Raw genomic sequence first — 21,135 nt, forward strand, 5'->3', positions numbered from 1 at the left:
GGTAGAGAGCCAAACCTCCCCTGCCTGTCCTGGGCAATGCTGAGCTGCTCTTCCAGGAACCTGACAGCCAGCACAGGTTTTAGCAGCAGTTAGCAGCATCCCTCTGGCTTTGGAGAGCAACCTCAGCTCATTCTCCCAAAACCAAGAGTCTCTCACTGCCTTCCTCAAAGGGAAAAGCACTTTGCCTGGCGCTCCACAGCTCAGGGCTGCAAGTGGCTGCAAACTTAAACTGATTTTGATAACTCCCCTACGGCAGGCAGGAATTACACCCTTGTCAGGGCGAAGGAACCAGAGCCAGCAATTTCTGGAGCTCATCTGGGAGCCAGCCTCCTCTCTAACAGCACCAGGGTGGCTAAAAGGATCGAGGGATGCAGAGCTGCATCCGAGCTGGCGTTTGCAAGTCCCCGGAGCTGCCGACGCACGGTGCTGCTCTCACAGGGCCTGGGGCTGAGCCCAAACAGATCAATACTGGCAAAGAAACTGCCCGTGGTCATTAAGCCAAGAAATCCAGTAGCAAGCAGAGCAAGAGCAGGCTATTTTCAGACACCACTGGAGAGCAGCCAAGCCCAGAGGGTTTAGGACAGCCAGAGGTAGAAGTAGGGAATATCACCCATGTTTGGAGAGGAGGGCAGGAAGAGAAATCTGGCTTCACAAAACCCACTCTACAATTACAGAAGCAATGCAGTCTGCCCTGAGGACTGGTATTTCTGGACAAATATTCAGAAATTTTCCCTCAAAGCCTAACACAGGCTACAAGCTCAGACTGCAAATGCTTCCCCAAGGCAAGGACCGGACAGAATGCTGTGGTGACAAGTGGCAGTTGCCAGTTTTGCCCTGTTTAATGCTGATAACTCTAAAATAGTGGGGTATTTCCTACCTTCCAAAGAGTCAGGTGAGGATTCATTAATGCTTACACCAATGCTGTGTTTCTGCTGAGAGGTAGGGATTGAGCAGCTTCCTTTTAACCTTTGCATGCATTAGCACATCTTTTGTACATGTAAATATATTTTTCCTTTACAGTTTAAATCATTTTAGTTAAACTAAAATGTCAAAAGGCTGCTTGTCTGCACAGCTCCACAGCTCCATCGCCCTCAGTGGAAAGACAAATTTACTTAGATTAAGACTAAAGATTAAAACTTCATAACATTTTTCTGACTAGCCCACATATAGAAGCTGACACCTGGAGCAAGCAAGGTGTCAGAAGGTACATCTGCTTCTCAACACTCCCAAAAGTAGCACTTGCACTTCTCTGCATGACTGAAGTGGGTGTATTTTTATTAGAAAACCTTTTTTTTTTTTTTTTTTTTTTTTTGCCACAGTTGCTGCTCGCCCTGCCTGGTCGCAAAAATGTCTTGAGTCCTTAATGATACAAAATCCTACTAATTGAGTGAGTGAAGTTGGTGTTTTGAAACAATGGGTGTGAGCTTTCCAATAGCAGGCAGTTCCAATTAATAAACCATCAAGTCAATTTAGGCTTTATTTAGAGAAATGAGTTACTCAGACACCATTTTAATATTTTAAATTTTTTTAAAGTTGTATCCTCAGATTAAGTCTTCATCTAACTACTAGACTCTTACCCCTAAAATACTGACAAATACACCCTCAAACCAAAGAGGCCAGCCTTATCATAGAGGTGCTAACCCAATTTAGGTCAACTGACAAGCAAGGCATGGATGTAATTAATACAGGATTAGTAGTTCAAAGAATTAGAAATGCTCTACTCTAACAAAACCTGGCCCAGGCTGAGGATAGCAATCAATTGCATCAAAGAGCTGGTTCAGCTGTTGGATATGCCACAGCATAACCCAAAACCACCAGGCAGCAGAGGAGCACTTGCACTGAAGGTAGGAGCTGTTAAAGACATGAGGACACATCTGAGAGACTTGATGAATTTTTCTCAGAAAGAACCCACCGATTTGGCTACCCACAAAATGTTAAAGCACTTAAAAATAACCAAGTCACTTTAAACCATGTTACTGAGGAAGGCAAACTTAGGGATGCATTAATTTTCTCTCCATCTTTTAGACACCTCATGTCTAACATTGCAATGTAATCATTCATGCTTCAGAGCTGCAGAATAAGACGTGGAATGATCTCAGAATTCATAGTTGAAGAGATGTTATTTATTCAGGGCTTGTTCTGCAGAGCTTGAGGATCTGCAGCTCCCTGGGGACTTCAGCCAATATCACAGGGGCTCAGCCTAAATTCAAGCTCACCCCTTACACCTGCCCCCAATTTTGAGTTGTGACTGTGTGCCCATGTCTTCACTAAGGGATCACAAAACGGGGAAATGTTTCTGCTTACTGACATTCTGAGAAACCAACACAGCAGGACCTGGAATTTAACTTTTTTAAAGAACAAGGACGTACTTAATTTTTCCAGTATCTCTTCATCTGACATTTTTGGCTTTTTCTTCTGCTTCTCCGTGTTCCTGACCAGCATGTCGGGTGCTGTTGTGCTGTTTTCCGAGGGAGAAGAAATAGGAGAGGTGGCCACATCTCTGGTAGGCGGAGGAAGAGGGTCTATCACAGAGCGGGTGTATATCTAATTTTGTTGGGAAAAACACACAAGCCAGGTGAAGATTTAAACACCTCTATTCATCCTGTTACTGTTGCTGTCAGGGATGCATTTCTATAGCTGTTTGCTAGCAACTAACATCACTAATCAAGGAGTGGTGCCCCACAACTAGGCAGGTGACAACACTGAGGTACTCTGCCAGAAGGAATGGCTCCCACTGCCTCCCTCCTTCTCCCAAGAAGGGCTCAGCATCAAGCCATGCAGAGGGACAAAGAGCCACAGTAAAGGCGTGACTGTGATTGCAGCTGTGCAGGCTGAACAAAGAATTTCTGCTCACAGATTTGGTGTGTTCAGGTCGTGGAGCTATCACAGGGGGTGGAGCTGCATCATCTTCATCGTCCTCATCTTCAGACACCGAGGGCACTGCAGGGGTCTCAGAGACAGCCTTCACATTCTGCATGGAGTTGCAAAAAAAATAGCAAAAATCAAACAAATAGCAAAAATCAAACACAATCACATGCTATAAACAAAATCACAAACATTGGATTAAGCACAGAATTAACAGAGACTGCACTGAAGCAAGCGCAGAAAAACAATAATCACAACAGGCTGGTGAGTTACAGTGTCTGAAAAATTCAAAACCCAGGGTTCCTGGGTCTTCATGGGAAGTGGATGTGCAGTCCAACACTGCCTGACACAACTGTTCAGACAGAGCTCCTCATCTGCCTGATCCCCTTCCCAAGGATCTGAGGAGAACTGGGCTCTCTCACTGCTTTCCCAACACCCACACAGCTGACCAGCAAGTTTTAGGACACTCAGGCTTGGATATATCTGTCCCTATTTATACTGTCTCTCTTGCTTGCTTCAAACCCTGACCATCCATATAAAGATGTCAGACTTTAAATGACAGAATTTGCATCAAACTCTTAATGGTTTCTCCAGAAGTTAGCAAGTCAAGTTAACACTGCATCTGGTACGGTGATTGAGACCTAAGTAATTAATATGAGATTTTGGAAGCAGAATCTGGCAAAATATTTTCAAATCTCTTTTTAAATTACTTCCCAGCATAAAAATTTATAGGAAAATAGGAACAATTATTTCGTTTAAAAACAGTTTTATAAGTGATTAAAAAATTATCTGGAATTTTCTGCAATACTTTGATTAGGAATGAAAGTCACTCTTAAACTTATCCAGGTGAAACTGGATTTGAAGTTCATTACATCCTTTACCCTACAAACATTTCAGAATAAACTTGGTAAGGTCCTCGAACTACTCTACCAGTTTTGTTTGTGCATCATCACCTCCCTAAGAGTGGTGGGGGAAAAAGAATTAAAATCCTCAGAAAGAAGGGGAACCCAACACAGTACTTCACTGAGCCTAAAATATTTGAAGTCATCATCATCCTGACAAATACTTGTCAAAATGCACTAGATATAACACAAAAACCCAACTTGTCAAAAACAACAAGGAAAAACCATGTATTGGGAATTTCCTGAATATCCCCAAAATTAAAGGTTGGCCTGAGGGAGGGCATTGGGTGTCTCAGCAGACTGGTAACTATTGCTTTTGTCAGGATTTACTTACAAATCCAACCTCAGATATTGAAACTTCTGAGGACTGACATACAATGATGTGTAATAATGAACAATGGCAGAAACATTTTCCTTTTCTTTTTCCAGAGTCCTAAATAATCAACTCTGAATAAGCTGCCTTTGGAAGGGAGAAGAACAAGCCAATTCTAGGTAATGACATGGCCATGAGAAAACAAGAACTGAGGGAATTGTGGGGTTTTATGAACCATCTTAAACTGAAAATTTTGGTTTTTCCACCTCACAGGCAGACACAAAAATTTATCATGTCTTCTAACAAAGCAAATAGGAGTGGTGCCTGCCCTGGCAAGGACTGAATAAAGGTCAAGCAGAGGGGAGGAGAACTTTTTATTTCCTGTTGTGCTAGAGATTAGTCTGGTTAATCAACATTAGCTTTAGTAAATCAGACCTTGCAGGTTAGTAAACAAACTTTGTTATAAAGCAGATGTTCATAGAGAAATAAAACCTGACAGCAGAGTGGTTATCAAATTCCAGGTGTAGAAAAAGACCAACTTCTATGAAAAAGGACCTATTTCTACTACTTAATTCACGAATTTCCATTCACTAATTCACTGTAAATCCTACTTCCATCTGCTTTATTCCCCACCAGTTGAAACAAAAGTGAAAGGAGCACACCTGTTTTCATAAACATGTACTCAGTATACAAATATACATCGTTCACATTTTAAACACTAAGCAAACTACAAGTTTACATGGAATTAACTCGTTTTTGCAAGTTTGTTAGTCCCCAAACCTGAGACAGAATGTGAGGCTTACCAACGTATTAGATGAATTGTAATCCTCGGCTGATTTATCTAAAAGACAGATAAAAATACCATTATAAATGAGTTATAAATGCAGCAAAAGTGGGGAGAGGAGCAAGGAACAAGCTCTCTTTAGAAAAGGCAGGAAAAAAGGCTGCTCCCAAGCTTAGCTCCCTAACTCCAGCTTCCCAGAACCAGCTGAACCCTGGAAGATATAGGAACAGAGGGTAAATAAATGCAGACAAATGCAGGAGCCACAAATCCCTGCAACAGGAGGGTGGAATTGCCCAGAGCAAAACCTAAATGAATATTGTCCTCCATCCATGTACACACAGTATTATCAATGGATTAAGTCCCCAGCAGAGGCACTGAAGTTGACTCCTGACTGCAAAATGTTCAGTGTCAGCCACCTAAACTTCCTGGAATAGCAGAGAGGACCCCACAAGTCAACTGATGGGCTTCTCATTTGACTATCCAGGCACATATGGGGAATGTTTGTGCTTTTATCCCTGCTTGGAGCCTTCCTAATTAGTACCAGATCTGGTGACACGGTTCTATCCCCCTAAAAGATCCAAACTAGGGGTAATATTTAGAAAGGGAAGGAGTTGCAGTTGAAAGGAAAAGGAGTGGTGGTTGCAGATGTCCTTCAGAGGGCAGATAACCCACAGAAAGAGGCACAAAACCTTGGCAGCTTCGACTTTTAGAGGAACCCAGCCAGCAGTTTTCAAGCACCCCGGCAGCTCAGGCCCATTCCTGCACCATGGCACATGGGAGCAGAGAGACTCTCACACCAAGTACAGAAAAAGCAACATCCACACCCACCCTGCAAACTGGAACTGGTGCAAAATTTAGCTGCCTGTTTTCTCCAGGAACTTTCATCAGGGGAAACCCAGCCCCAGCAGTCTGGGCTCTGCCTTCCAGATGCTGGCTGTGAGCATCAGAAACAGTGTGTGTGTGGGAGGCTCAGCCAGTAGACTGACCTCCTCTTTTGCAGCTATGCTGGGCATCCAGATTAACAGAAGAGCATTTTAAAGGAAGAAGGGTGCTTGAGCAGCCAGAGAATCTCATTCAGATTTTCCTTGAAAAGAGAGACCTACTTGTTGATTAAACAAAAGATGCCCCACGTGCCCTGACCATGGAGAGTTGGAAAAAGCAGCCACATGAGACCATCACCACATACCTGTGAAACTCATGTACTTCTGGCTGTTGGAAATCTTCTTGGAGTTGTAAAACTCCAGCACATCCAGCACTGCCTGGGGGTTCTTCTTCTGCTCTGACTTGGTGATGTTGGAAGTCTGCAGCAGACGTGCCCATTGCTCTGGCATTCCCTGTGGGAAGAGGCACCTTGGTAACACACAGCTGGTCTAATGTGCACAAAACATAAGCCCACTGCCACAGTTCTGCCCCAGCTTCTGGAGTTACACAGTATTGTGAGGGAAAAAGGGAGAAAAGGAAACAGAAGAAGAGAGGAAAGAAAGAGGTGGTGAATGTGTGCTTCCCCAGCCACTGCCTGCATTACAGTTCACACTTGGGCATGTAAATGTCACTCTGCTCTTGGGTCTCTGGGTGAATCCCAGCTCCTTTGCAGACCAAACTTCAAAACCCAGAAATGAGAAGAACCAATTGCTGCACTTTGGGAAAAGCCTCAAGAAAAAACCAAAACAAACCACAAAATCCTTTATGCACAGGTATTCACATACTTATATATACCCAAGAAAGACTACAGAAGTAACACACACTGCATAGCCTCCAGCCCAATGGACATGCAACACTCATTTGGGTCTTCTGGTAGCACTAGAGCTCTTTGGTAACAGCAGTGTGGTGCCTTCTATAACCAGAGCTGGGAAAGCAGAGGTGTTAACTTCACATCTGAAGTTCAGAATTTCATTATAGGGACATCATTTCAGCCAGAAAATAAACACACCTGGGAAACAGCCAGACTTGTGCCTTTCCTCACCAGCAGGGGTAACAGTTTGTATGGCCAAAGTGGCAGAGACTGGGGTCCATGAGCAATGAAGTTATCCTCCCAGTTCAAAAGGAAGGCTGGATACACCCCTCAGGGAATGCCCCACTAGCACTGGGGGGGTAACCTGGCAAGTCTAGAGGCTGCCATGAAAAACACACACGTGCACATGACTCAGGGTAGGGGAACAAAGTCCCTGAAAAAGCAGCATTTTACAGACAGGTAGAAACACCTTGTTCACAAACAACTTCTGCTGCTAGGAAATACTATCTCGTAACCAAAATAACAGTGAAAATACGATGATGATGATGAAATACAACTCTGTCTTTACAGTATTTTGCATGTCAACAAACAAAAAAAAAACCCAGCACACATAAAAGCATCTGACATTTAGCCTTAGGGCAGCACATACATGTTCTGCCCTAAGTAGTTGTACACAGCTGTGTGCCTCCCAAAGGAAAACTCTCAGACTCCCACTTGGGGGACACAGACTGTGCTATAGACTTCTTTCAGCTCTAGAGGGGGAAGGGAGGGGAAGAGAAGGGAGGGGAAGAGAGATATACTACGTTTGGCTGACCACAGCAGCCAAAAAACCAGGAAAGGAAAAGTTTGCTGGCAGCCTGAGCTCCTGGGATGTGCCAAGTTTGACAGTCTCTCAGCATGAATTAGCGGGCAACCTCTACAGATGTGTTTCAAATGAGATCAAACTACATGATGGTAATAGCCCTTCCAGCCTTAATATATAAAAGATTAATGGGCCCTGGCTCCTCCTAGCAATAAGCTAAACCACACAGCTCTCTTTTCCTCCAGCTTCACTCACTGTGAATTCTCCCGTGACTGCATCAAAGCCCACATGAATCGTGTGTTCAAAGTCTGAGGGGAGGGAGATCTCTGGCCGCTCTTTCTCTTTCTTCTTATTGGCTGCAAGAGACAAAAACAACAACAATTTAAAAAAATCCATACATGCATCAGGAATTAAAATCTCCCCATAGCTTCTAATTCACCTACACAATCACCCCCCTCCCATTTTTGCTAGTCATAGGATTTTGATCTGAAGCAGACAGACAGCAAGTTTAAAAACTTTCTTTCCACACTTAAGAGCAGCCACAGTGAGTGGACAACAGAAATAAAAGTCCTGTAACACAGGACAAACATAAAAGAAGGAAACTGATATTTTCAGTATGTAAAGTATCAACTAGTATCTCTAGACTCAACAGCATGAGAGCTATTTACCTAAAATATTCACTCAAACTTACACAGGTCAGAGTCAAAAGCTCTACAGTGGCAGTAAGTGGAAGCCAGTCAGTTTTGAACACATATTTTTATTTGTTGTTTTAAGCAACTTAAAAAAAAAAAAGAAGCAATATCATGTGCTTTTAAATATACACTTGCCTCTCACACAAAACCCAGGGACAAAATTAACTACAAATACTGCTTAGAAATTGCTTCCTTCATCCTATTTCCTCAAAATTTTGTGATGAAACCTAAATATAATGTGGGATTCTGCTATAAAATCTTATGAGAAAAAGCACTTCTTTTTTTTTTTTTTTTTTGCTCACAAAGTGAACTGAAGATGGTTTTAATAACCAGCTTTGAAGACATGAGCAAGATACCAGAATCTGGCAGGTGAGGAACAGAAGTCACCAAGAAACAGGGAAGGAAATACATCAAAGCAGATGCACCCTGCAAATTTTAAACAGAGGGCTTCAAACAAGATTATCATTATGCATTGGATTAAGTTCATCCATATTCATTATGCATTAAAGCCTCCACCTTCCTTTTAGCATTTATTGTATTCAAGAAATTGAGATTAGTTAAAGGAAGAACCACATTCTAGTTGGCTTTGCTACTGCTTGCAGTTATAAAATCAGCAGAGCCAGGAGAAGGTGAGCAAACCACTCACATTTCCCAGCTGCTCCCCTTTTTTATCCAAAGCCAAACAGAATTTGCTTTGTGGCTGACATTCCCCAGTGCCCTTTTGGCAACATGAAGGCCAAACCCCAGGTATTTGAGAAGCCTGCAAGGCTAACACTCAGTGTAGCAATTCTTTAAGACACTGCTGTGGTTGGTTGTGTAGAGAGGCTCAGGGCTGGCTCCAAAGGGCTGAATCCCATTTCCTTCAGTGCCAGCTCTGGCACTGTTCTCTGTATCATTACAGAGCTACAGTCGTACCGAGTAATTTTGGAGAAAGAAAAGGATCAGATGCTCCATTTGGGACACGAAGATGGAACAGATTGTTTTCAATCCCTCTTTAAAACAAAGGGAATGAGGGAAGCTGAGTCACAGAGGAGTGACAGAGTTGCCAAGGGGAAAAGAGCAACGCTGGAGGAGTCATCCCTGAGCAGGGAGCAAGGATGAGACGGGAGCAGCTGCTGGTTAGCAGATGGTGAGCATCTGCAGCGCAGAGGCTGCCGCACGCACTAGCCACGGAGGGAAAGAGGGAGGAAAGAGGTTCAGGGAGCGCCATCAGAGCCACCAAACTCCATAGGTCTGCCCAAGGATCAGTGCACTCTTCCAAGCCAAAGACCGAGGTGCCAGCTCAGCCTAGAAGCCCGTTGCTGAGGTGAGGAAGAAGAGGACACCTCTGCCAGCACCGCTGTGCAAGAGCTCCGCATGGACAGTGAGCACCCACACGTGGGCCAGGACGGCGGCCACCACAGAGCTGAACACATTCCTAAGCAAAGCTTAAGGCCATTTCGTTGTTATCTGGAAGTCTTAGTGCTACATTCCAGCAGATCTGACAGATCTAGAAGCCTAAACATTATTAAACCATTAATAATACAATTGCCTTTGTAACCAGGTGGTATAAGGGAAAAAGAACTAAAGAGAAAGGCGCTCCCAGTCTAGCTAAACACTAAAGTCCCTTCAAAGTGATTGCATTATCTTTGCAATGAGCTAAAAAGACTCGAAGAATCTTAATTTTAAAAAAATACAAAAGAGAAATAATATCATATATTTAAGATGACCTACCTACCACCAGCAAAGGCTTTATTCTCACAAACAACTCATCACCTTCTCATTCCATGTTCAATGCTGTTTCAAGAGCCTCCCATAAATTTTCCTTACAATGTTCTGGCAACTTGAGCTGCAACTGTGAAGCATGATGTCTGACCATGCAGTGAGGCCATCCTGAAGCATGCTGAGATGAGAAAGGTCTGCACCACTGCTAACATGGAGTAAAGTGCTCCCAGTCACCAAGGAAAGGGCTCCTGTTTGCTGCACACTGTCACCTTGTGGGTAAAACCTTGCCTCTCTTCGAAGCTGCACCTGAGCTCAGCAAAGTTCAAAGATAAATGTGCCCCATTCAAGCCAGACTGACACCCACAGTTAGGCACAAGTCCCCTCAGCCCAGGAAAATTCAAAGTATTCACAAGTCCTGCTGAGAGCAACAAGTCACACAAGCCCTGCATCCTACTGGGCAGGACTCACCCAGTATTAAGCCAACAGGTTTTTTAAATGCCAGATTTGTGGTTTAGGCTTGGACAGAGGAAATGAGGACTACAAATTACATCCTAAATTATGCAGGCAGAGCATGACATCTTCAGAGCTGCCTAGCAAGGAGTATAGTTCAATGCACGAGGCCCTGGATTTATGCCCCACGTGTCCTTTACACAACACTTCTGCTCATGTACAGGGTGGCACACATTTGCTCAAAATTACTTTCCTCTAACAGAATGGAAAACAACTTCCCTTTTAAAAAAAATAAAAACAAAAAAATAATACCCAAATTATTTCAGGCACAAACCAAAGAGAAATCTTGTAAACACTGAAGAATTTCCCTACATTTAAGCAGCATGACACACTAGGAATTTAGCTGTCATCATGAGACTAGAAGAAGCTTTCATAAGATGGAAATCAACCAATTTGAAGTGAAGGTGACAGTGTTAAAGGAATTTTTTGCTCAACAGGAATTAAAGGACAGAAGCAACCATTCTCGTTTGGGCAGGTGTATTGCAACAGAAGGCTCTGCTGGGCTTGGCTAAACAAAAATCTCTCATGTCTTGAAGCATCTGCCATGTTGGCCAATCTTCAGTAAAACATGGGCAGCTTTGGATCAGTTGCAGTCTGTCTGCTGATTTTCCCCAAACCTGAATTTTTCTCCTTGTTCATAGTTCTTCATAATCCAACTCAAACTAGCATTTCAGGTTCTACTTCTTTTACTCCTTTAAAAGTTTCAGGTGGTTTCTTTGATCTCTGGAACAGTTCATCCTGGAGATTTAAAAACTCCTCTCTCTTAAGTAAGTCAACACAAAAGTCCTGCAGCTTTTTTAGGATTCATAATCATAATGGCAAGTTCTAACCCAGACCCAGCAGACTTTTAACATTGAGTTCACGGGTTTCTGGACTGCAGGCTCAAAACCCCACATTTGTAAAACAATCCAAAGTTGCCAAAAGTATCAGATAAGGATAATAATAATGAATGCCACATTCAATTAGTAGAAAATGATCCACCACCTTGCTTATTTAAATTAGTGAAGCTATCATTTCAATTAGTCTTTTCACTAATAAAAATTAGAAGGCAGCCTCCCTCCTGAAGGCCAGGGAGTTGAAGGTATTTAGTCTTGAGTTCAGTTACCCAGTGCTTAGAAACCATTGCAACACAGAAAAAGCTGATGTATTATGAAGAGGAACTCCAAAAAAATAGGTCAGATATAAAAAGAAATCAGCACATATTAGGGGATGAAGTTTGGGGTTTTTTGCATCACTTCAAAAGATTCATAGGAGAGAGGTTTTTTTAAAATATCCTCATCCTAAAAATTAGAATTTCATGTACAGTTCACAGCTCCTATCTCTTTTTCCATCTGTTACAGTCCCTTGAACATTAAAAACTCCTTCAGTTCACAAGAAATATGCAAGAATTTTCAGTGACAGAATGTTCTTAAAAGCAAGTAGACAATGCCTGACCCAGACATTAGAACAGAGTAAATGGCCATGAGGCAAAACATGACAGGTCTAGGAGGAGATTGCATGTTAGCCTTGTATAACTCAAATTATTTGCTGTTTAAAACAACAAAACAAGCAAAAGACCTCCCTCTGCTCTCCACCAATTGCCAATGCCAGCTTTATTGGCCAGCTTGTAATTGGCACAAAACCTTATGATTTTCAAGACCATTATGGACAAGTCAGGCTGGGAAGTAACAGAGCTAGTCCCAGAGCTAGTCCAGGTTTTCAGGGACACTGTTCTCATAATTTATGGCAAAGGCAAAATAAATTAAAAAAAAAAAAAAAAACTACAAGAAAGGGGCCTAAAAGAGACCTGGAGCTGCAAAGGGATTTTGACAAGGGCACGGAGTGATAAGACAAGAGTGAATGAATTAAAAACAAGAAAGGGCAGGTTTAAATTTGATATCAGGAAGAAATTCCTCACTGTGAGAGTGGTGAGGCACAGGCACAGGCTCCCCTTGGAAATGTTCAAGGCCAGCCTGGATGAGGCTCTGAGGAGCCTGGTCTGGTGGAAGTTATCCCTGCCTATGACAAGTAAGTTGGAACAAGATGATCCTTAATGTCCCCTCCAACCCAAATAATTCTAGTATTCCATGATCCCATGAAAATTGGGATGGATTAAATGCTACAGGATTAATCATTTAAAACAACATATCTACAGACTGTACCTTATGTACCCTGAAACAACCAAGGCAGAAAGTTTATTAGAAGAGATTAAATACTGTACTTTTATCTCCTGGCAAAATAGATCGGTAAAACCGATCCTTCCTCTTCTTTTCTTCTGGATTGGGAGGCAGAGGTTTTGAGCCATGGTTTAAAGTCCCGGGATCTTTGCTTCCCGAACCAATCATGGTGCTGGTATTTCTCATTGGAGGAGCAGGTGGTTTGTCTTCTGTTTCAACACCATTGTTAGACATCTTCAGCTGGGGAGGCCGTTACTGGGAATTGGAAAAGAAAACAGGTTAGAAGCCATAATTATTTATTAATTTATTGTGGACTAGAACCACGCACTACCAAGTAAATCACAGGCAGGTATTTGCAGATGGACCTGCAACCTCAGCCCAGCCTTTAACCCAGCACTGCTGTGTACACTGTTAACCATATGCCCAAGAGTTCAAACATCCACAGGCTTTTGAACTCTTCCAAGGAAAATGATAGCAACAGAAACCCAGCATAAAAATTTATGTCAGCACAACAAATTCTACTCAAGATCCCTTTTCTTTTTCTGTTAATAAGACTGTGAGCATTTGCATTATTGATCACTGAGAAAAGCCTGTTTCAGGATACAACAAATTCTCAAGCAAACCATGGGGCAGAAGTCAGGGTGAGAAGGTAAATATGACGTAGTGAAGAGTAAGGATACCTGAGAGGAGCCAACAAGTTGCTGAGTTTGTAATACCTCTCAGATCCATGCTAGTTCTCCTAAAAACTACGTCAAAAGGTTTGCATCAGTCTCCAGCACAGCACAACACAGAGACTGAAGTTTGTACTCGGAGTTTTGATGCAGCTGCTCAGGCTCCTTTGCTAAAAATCTGCTGAGCAGGTTCAGAGGCAGAGGTGGCTGCAAAGCCCTGAGCTGTACCCCCTCAGATGCACTGCCACAGCCCTCGATTGTGCCAAGCCAGCCCCGGCCTTTCTGCAGTAACTGCACACTCCAGGAGCAACTCCAACTGCCAGGAAGTTGATTGCATTTTGTTCTGTTGGGAGGGTCAAACGAAACCAGATCCCCAACACACACTCAAATCCATAAGTAAATAATCCCTGCTGTGCAGATTTCAAGACGGAAGCTTGGGAACAGGGTAATAGATTATTCTGCAACAACTAACTTGTTCCACCCAAATGAGATCAGCATTACTCCGGGCACAGCCCGGCTGCTGCAAGATCCTTCTGGAAACTAGAATTCATCTGCACTATGTTTTCTTTCAAAAGTAAGTTGGGAGTTAACTGCTGAATAAAGACCAAAGTGGGAACAACTTTGGGTGGAAAAAGCAATTCAGCAGCTTTACCGCTTTCACAGGCAGTAAGGGAAGTTGTTTCACTCAGGGAGAATTACAGAGTGGCAGAAAGTCAGAACCTGCTTGCACTCTGCAAATAAGAAGTTTAGTTACAAAGCTGAGATCACTGCTGAGTGCCAGGGAGCCGCTTTCCATAGGCTGGACTCAGTGTGACACTGAACAGATGTCACCACCACACCACAGTCCTATGGCCACACAATACCCTGCCAGCCTTCAAAGTCTTCTTCAGCCAAGCTGCTGATCCTCAGTGTAACTGGCAAGCTTTGGACCCAGAGCACACTGCTGTGGGGAACTAAGACAGGCAAACACTGCCCACAGAAGTCACTCAGCAGCAATGTGCCAGATTTTGCCAAGAGCAGAGTTTCCCTGTCGCCTGCCAAGCCATGGCTGGCCTGCAGCTCCACCTTTGCTTCCACTTGATTGATTCCCAGTTTCTTCACAGCTGCTCTTAAATGGGAGGGTTGGCAGTGTAGTACAGGCTGTAAGGCTTTGGGCAAGTCTTCTCACACAGGGAACTTTGTAAAAGGTCTGACCCTAGCCCCATTCTCCTTCCAATACAGCTATGCAAAGGAATATTAAATGACAGACTAGCATTTGGGGATTGATTTTAATGGTGGGACAGCTCTGGCATTTGGGAGGGGTGGGGGGAAATTATCTGTGCACTTGTCTGGGCGCGTCCTCACATGTGCCCTGTGCATGTCCCACCACTCAAGCTTCAGCCTCATGCCATTCTTGGGTATAAAACAGAACAGAACTAAGTGACAGCTGGAGTGCCAGCCATGAAGTGGCTGGTGCAAATGAATACTCTCCCTGCCTAAGCAGTGGAAAAAAGTCTAAGCTAAAACCCAACTGATAATTTTGGCAGCCACTGCTGCACATGTATCTTGTGAAACATGAAGATACTGAGGCCTTCCTGATGGGCTTTGCACATCACAGTGTCAGTGGCTGGAACTGAACTGGCACAACTAAACCATTTGAAACAACATAAGCAGCAATGTGCCATAAGAGATGCATTCTCTGCTTTGATCTTACTTAACTACAAAAAAGCAAATTGCCAGGAAGATGCTAGGAATACACTGCAAACGGGGAAGCAGAAGGAAAAGGAATGTGAGCAGCCCTGTGCCTGCCAAAACCAGACCTCCCCAGGAGTGGCACCACATTTGCTGCTCTAACACCCTGATTTACCCCCACAGGGGTTTGAATAAAGGTGCATCCAAAGATTCCCCCATCAGCCAGACTTCCTGGAGCTACAGGCATGGCTGGGATGGAGACTGACTCACTTCTGGGTCCCTCTCCTACTGAGCAGAGAGGTCAGTATACCTGCTGTCAGAGGCACAAAACTAAGCAGGAGAAAGAGTAAGGTTTACTTAATTGGGGGATGGATGCAACATCAGATCAAAATAGAGCAGTATGTGGCCCCAGGCTGGAGAAAGAGAAGTGAGAAGAAGAATAAAAAAAGCCCCAGATTACAGGCAGAGGCTGGTCTAGTGCTGGGAGAAAGAAAAAGAACATAAGGAAAAACCTCAAAAAAAAGAGTGTAAGAAAAATCTCTGGATGTCAAGCATCCTCCCTCTCAGTTCCACCACTGCAAAACCCCAGAGACATCTGCTCTCAGTTTCTTCAATATAAGAAAGTTTTTCAAAATCCCTCAGTCAGAAAGGATAGCGCACAAGTGAATTACTGTTTTACCGCAGGGATAGAAACTGGCAGTACAAGCTCTTGTTTATCTTACATTATTCCCTGAAAGAGCAAGTAACTGCTGAGAAGTTACATAGTTTTACAAGCAATATTGTTTCACACCTATTTGATAACTGCACCTTTGCTGTAGGCAAAGCCTATAGTACTACCTCTCATTTTCCCTCCGTCACTCAAGTTCACAGACCTTTGTCTTCATCAAAGTCTTATGTCTGGAGTTACATGAGCTGTTTGGAGATGGGGGGGTAAGAGAAATCCCTTAATCCACAAAACTAAGAGACTGATTCCACGGAAGTTACCCCCTGTAATAGCTGCACTGGAGGGTTCCCAAAAGCCTTGTGCCACTATATATTTAAAGGGAAAACCAAAAACCTGCTTAAATGAATCCTCCCACTGCAATACAGAGGTCAAATGCAACATCATTATACTTTCAACTTCTACTGGTTTCAAAGAAGGCAGATGAAACCCTCTCCTGACAGAATTATGCACCCAGGGCAGAGCTGAGAGCCCAGAGCCAGGCCAAGTGGTTACAGAGGTAGCCGTCTACCTCACTGCAGCCCGGCCGGCTGTGCGAATTCTCTTCTTCCTAAAATAATCTCCTGCCAATTCACATATAAGCAGGCTTTAAACAAACCCCCTCGTGTAGGCACTGCCCGAATTCAGAGCACCAGGCAATCGCTTCCCCAGCCGGCAAAACATCAGCGCTGGGCCACTGGAATGAGTCACTCAGCTCGGCACAATCCATCCCAACAGGAATGCAAAGCATCGCTGCTCTGAGTTATTTCCTTCTTCACACCAGCACGACTCTGCCTGGAGAAATCCATCTTAGGTTTCCACGGCGTGATTAGGTGAACAGTGGAAGCAATGAAACAGCACATGAACTTTTCAACCAGAGAAAGATGAGGGAATACATTTTAGCTGCAGACACAATTATTCTCCACTACTATATATATTAAAATACCAGCACTCAAACCAAACTCCATAGACACCACTAGGAAGGCATAGTTGTAATGTAGGACTATTGTTTCTGCAGACGTTTGAGTACTGAAAGTTTTAGTTGTTTCAGCACACAGTGATCATGAAAAGTTTTATTACATACTGCAATCTGTGACTGCTGTAGACAGGTTATGGTTGCCTTCAATGCAACCCCATCCCTTCCCATCAACTTTTGCAGCCCATTAGCTACATATCATTGCCCCAGACTCAACAGAGTCCAACAGCAAACCTGCCAAACTCTCCTTTTACACCTACAAAACACTTATGCAGACAGGAAAAAGACAGACAGAACAAGCAGAAGTACTGAACAGCAGACAGCACCCACAGGTGCCAAGAGTGGCATCCAAGAGTTCAGAGTACATTGACAGATTCAAAGATCCATGCAGGTCTGCTGATCTTTGTTAAGGAGATATAACACAAAAGACAATCACAGAATCATTAAGGTTGAAAAAGACTCTAAGATCATCAAGCCCCAGCAGTAACTCAGCACCGTGGTGTTAACCACTAAATGCCACTCTCAAGTGCCACATCTACATGCCTTGGAAATCATGAAGTTTATGTCCAAACCACAGGCATAAACTGTAGTACAGGCACAGCCTCCTGAGACCTTCACCTCCCAAAAGTAGGTGGGACATTCTGACCCTACTGTAGCACACACACAAGCAGAAAAAAGGAGAGAACAAAGACCCTCTATGTATGTCATTTTTCCTTCCACTTAACTTAAGCACATCATTTCCAACCTGCTGCTCCATGCTGAACTCTAGGTTTCTATCAAGCTGCTTGTGTTCTCTTTGCATTCTTTAGCAAGACAGAGATGACTGATTGCTAAAACAGAAAGCAATTAAAAAGTCAGAAAGGCTGAAACCTACGCTACAGTAGATGCCATACAGATAACTACCTCCAATGCATACTAATTGCAGGAGTCAACATGAAAACTCATAAGAGAGACATCTACAATTCATGCAGTCTGGCAAGAGAGTAGCTTTAAGTTACTCACTACAACTTACAGAAGAATAAACTATATTAAACAAGACAGGGAGGAGGAAGATGCTCAGCAACTGCTCTTTCCTCTCTGCCTACTACCAGGAGGAAATCTCCCATTTTTCCAAGACACTAGTATTCTGTTGCTGGCAGGGTGAGGAAAGGGTGTCTTGGGAAAAAAAAAAAAAAAAAAAAAAAGAGAGTCTTAACCTTTAATTGAGTTGATCCTTATAGAACAAGTGTTTTACCCCTGCACCAATATCCCTGCATCCTTCCACCCCATGGCTAGAAATTGCTTGTGAGCACACACAGTTAAAATCCCCTCCTTCCCCCTCACACTGCCCTGGTGAGAAAGAGCACAGGCTGTGCCCTGCTCTGTTCAAACACACTGCAAGCAGCAGATTCCCTCCCTGTGTGTCACGCTTCCATGCAAATCCCAGCAGAAAAAGTAACATCAGAGTTTACCAGCTGGGTTTCCACACAGGATGAAAAGACAGTCATTCGTTTTTTATTACTTTACGTGGGACTAAGTCTCAAACACCAGTCTCACGCTGAAGGAAGGACACCCCACGCCTTCCACCTGAAAAAGAGGCAAGAGGTGTCTTCTTCCTCCACCCAACAGCAGATGGGACCTGGAACACATGCTTTCACAAAAAAAGGCAGCTGCAACACACATACTCTGAGGGAGGAAAGACTGATCGCCGCATTTAGAGGTGATTAAAAAAAACCCTCAGAAACCTTAGCATGGAGCTGTCTCCCCAACCAGTTACTGCACATCTGAGCACTGTGTAAACGTGCCAATTAAACCAAAAAAGCCAAGGACCAGCAAAGCACCAGCCCAGACCCTGCATTTACATGTAAACTACAACAAACACAAAACAAAAATAACAACAAACAAACAACACAAAAACCCCAAAAGACTAAACAACGGGTTTACATAAAGTTCCAATAAATAATTACAAAACAGCAATGTTTGCTGGTGTCTTTTTAGAACTTACCTGTCAGACCCCTGAGGGTGCTGCCAACACCTAAAGATGCAGATGAAATTGCTAAACTAAATGAAAGACTAATCTCTCAACATCAGTATACACGTAGAAGAGAATGCATCCACTGCTACAGCACGGGTGGATGGGTGGGTGGGTGGGTGTGAGGAGGGGGAAGGGAGACACTCATGGCAGATGGCCAACTACCAGTTGCAGTCTTGCTCCACTGCCAGCATTATTTCCATAGTGCCAGACATAAAGGATGACTGACCACTTACAACTCAACAGGAAAAGCTGGACAGTCCCATGGCTTGGAATTTTAAAAGCCAAAAGTCCAGACAGTCCTTTAAAAAAAGCCTTTCATTCAGCCCCAGCAGTTTGGGCTAAACGCAAGGTGGGATTCCCCAGCCCACATTTTGCAGGAGGACGTGGACATCCCTGTAGTGGGCAGGAGAGCTGTAAAATCTCTCCCTGGGCAGATATCCATGCTAATCCATCCTACTGCACAGATACGCTTCTAAAGAAGAACAGACTAATTATAACCACTCGATTCCTAGCAACAGAGCTCTCCTTTCATTCAAGTTAAGGAAGCTTCTTTCTGTTTTGTTAGAAAGAATCAAGGCCAAATGTTCACCAGCTTCCACAGTGTGGGCCCAAGCATGACCACTGTGACAGTAACCCAGGCACACTGAGGGTTTGAGAAGCACTGAGGCAGGTCAAGCCCTTTTCACCACATTAGGCTTGAATCCAAAACCACAGAGAGGCAATGCCAGCTTAAATTGCCGTGTTTAGACTTGGCTTCAGCTGTTGCACAAATAAATGGCTGTGTCAAACAATAACCACTTCACAATCAATGCCAGCTATGCCCGAGTACCTGGAACATGTGATGAACTCCCCTTAATTGAGCTCCAGTACTCAAACTTGGAGAACTGCAGAGATCAGCTCTGCCTGATCCCATCACTGGGCAGCAGCCTCCTCATGTTGACCAAGCATTTAGCCACTCCTAACAGCACTTTTAAACAGCCCAAGAGAAATAAATTGCATCCTTACTCAAGAAGGAAAAAAAACATAAAATCCAAGCTGCAACAGAAAGAACCAAGAGTACCGTTTTTAAAAGTTCTCAGCCCACAAATCATCCTCCTTATTTCCTCATCTCCAGAAGTGCTGCCTCCCCTCCCCCTACATGCCTGAACAAGCAAGTTGGCTGCTGCAGATGTCAGGACAGGCTCCCTTTTCCAGCTCAGCACAGAGCAGCCTTGGCTCTGGTTCCGCTTTTGCTCACAGGAGGGCAGGGCTTCAAGCACACAAGTCAAAGTAGTCGCTGCAGTCGGAGCTTGCTAAGCAGGGTGGGAAAAATAAAGGCCTCTTGTGTTAAAGCATATCCAAAGCCCATATAAGCAGGTTTCCTGGAGGAAATCTCTGCTCCAGAGGAAATGACTGGATGCAGCATAAAGAGAATATATTAATGCACACAGTTAAACCCACCCCCACTATCCTGCCTAAGTTACTTGGCTCAGAGTCCTAACTACACATTAGCAGCAACAGCAACTGAGAGCAGCCGAATCATTAATCATCATTCCATTCAAAAGTTTCCAATGCAGGAAGATGGACATAGAGCACAGGGCTCAGAATTAAGCCCTGCTATCTCCTAATGTGGAATAATTCCCAGTACAATGTATTCACGCTTTAAATACATGTTAGCATTTGCAAAAACTGCACCTTTTTAAATCCAGAGATCTGTCATTTAGCAGTGGGGGTGGGGGTAAGAAACATATCAGAAAATGAGAACACTGTCAGATCAAGTCAACGACATCCCACAGGCACAGAGGACACTGCAATGCAGTGGTTAGCAAAAAGCCACAGCACATAAATAGGTGAAAGTTTACATTAACCTGTAAAAACTGAATTTTTTCTGAGGTGAAGAAACACCGAGACACAGAGACCTGCAAGGAGGAAACCGATGTTCTTAAGAGCAAAACTCATTCAACTCTTTTGCTACTGGGAAAGTAAAGAGCAAGAAGACAACCCAATTATCGTTAGTGAATGAAACCACCCAAGACCCTCAATTAGACTGAGGGGAAAATGCCACAACAGTTCAGTGCTAATTGGAAATGCAAACATTTATCATCAGAGTTGTTCTTGCTCCTGTGTATAGCTCCATTGTATTCATTGCAGCTAATGACAGCAGGAAGCCCAGTGCTCCATAGTATTTATGTAATGACTGGCAAAGCTGTCACATTCCCTTAATTGCTAGCCAGAACTTTCATGCTGGCAGTAATTTCAATTAAATAAAATCACAAAGATTGGTTCAGTTTCATGTTGCTTTGTTAAAAGTTTTGGTTCTTCAAAGCTGGGAAAAGAGAGGAGAATGAATAGTTCTCCAAAGACAGGATAAACTCTGCATCAAATATGAGGTTTTTGTAGACAAACTGAATTTAGAGACAAGCACCATCAAATACCCAGCGCTGCAAGAGCTAATTTAATATCAGTGAAGACAAGCAATCTGAGAACTGCACATAAATCTGCTTCAGGTTTACAATGATTACTCCTTCAAGTGCAATACATGAAATGCTCTATGAGCAGCTCACTTACAAGGCAAAATGAAAAAGCCTAAGGTGGTTTGCAGTTTCTCCCCTAATTAAACTGTCACAGTGGTCTTCTTTGCTGCAAGAACACCACCTCTGTGTT

General features: G+C 43.5%; 1 protein-coding gene across 1 annotated transcript in view; it reads right to left on the minus strand.

Annotated features, from left to right (window-relative positions):
- PAK1 (p21 (RAC1) activated kinase 1) overlaps positions 1-21,135 on the minus strand; it is a 45,723-nt gene that overhangs the window by 16,825 nt on the left and 7,763 nt on the right. The window contains exons 2-7 of the mRNA XM_084226423.1: positions 12,505-12,715; positions 7,654-7,754; positions 6,051-6,198; positions 4,884-4,921; positions 2,855-2,971; positions 2,370-2,544 (exon numbers count right to left, since the gene is read on the minus strand). Of these exons, the coding sequence (XP_084082549.1) occupies positions 2,370-2,544; positions 2,855-2,971; positions 4,884-4,921; positions 6,051-6,198; positions 7,654-7,754; positions 12,505-12,694 (769 nt within the window). The 5' untranslated portion in view covers positions 12,695-12,715. The remainder of the gene's footprint in view (positions 1-2,369; positions 2,545-2,854; positions 2,972-4,883; positions 4,922-6,050; positions 6,199-7,653; positions 7,755-12,504; positions 12,716-21,135) is intronic.

This window comes from Fringilla coelebs (genome assembly GCF_963513975.1).
Source record: "Fringilla coelebs genome assembly, chromosome: 2".
Classification (NCBI taxonomy): Eukaryota; Metazoa; Chordata; class Aves; order Passeriformes; family Fringillidae; genus Fringilla; species Fringilla coelebs.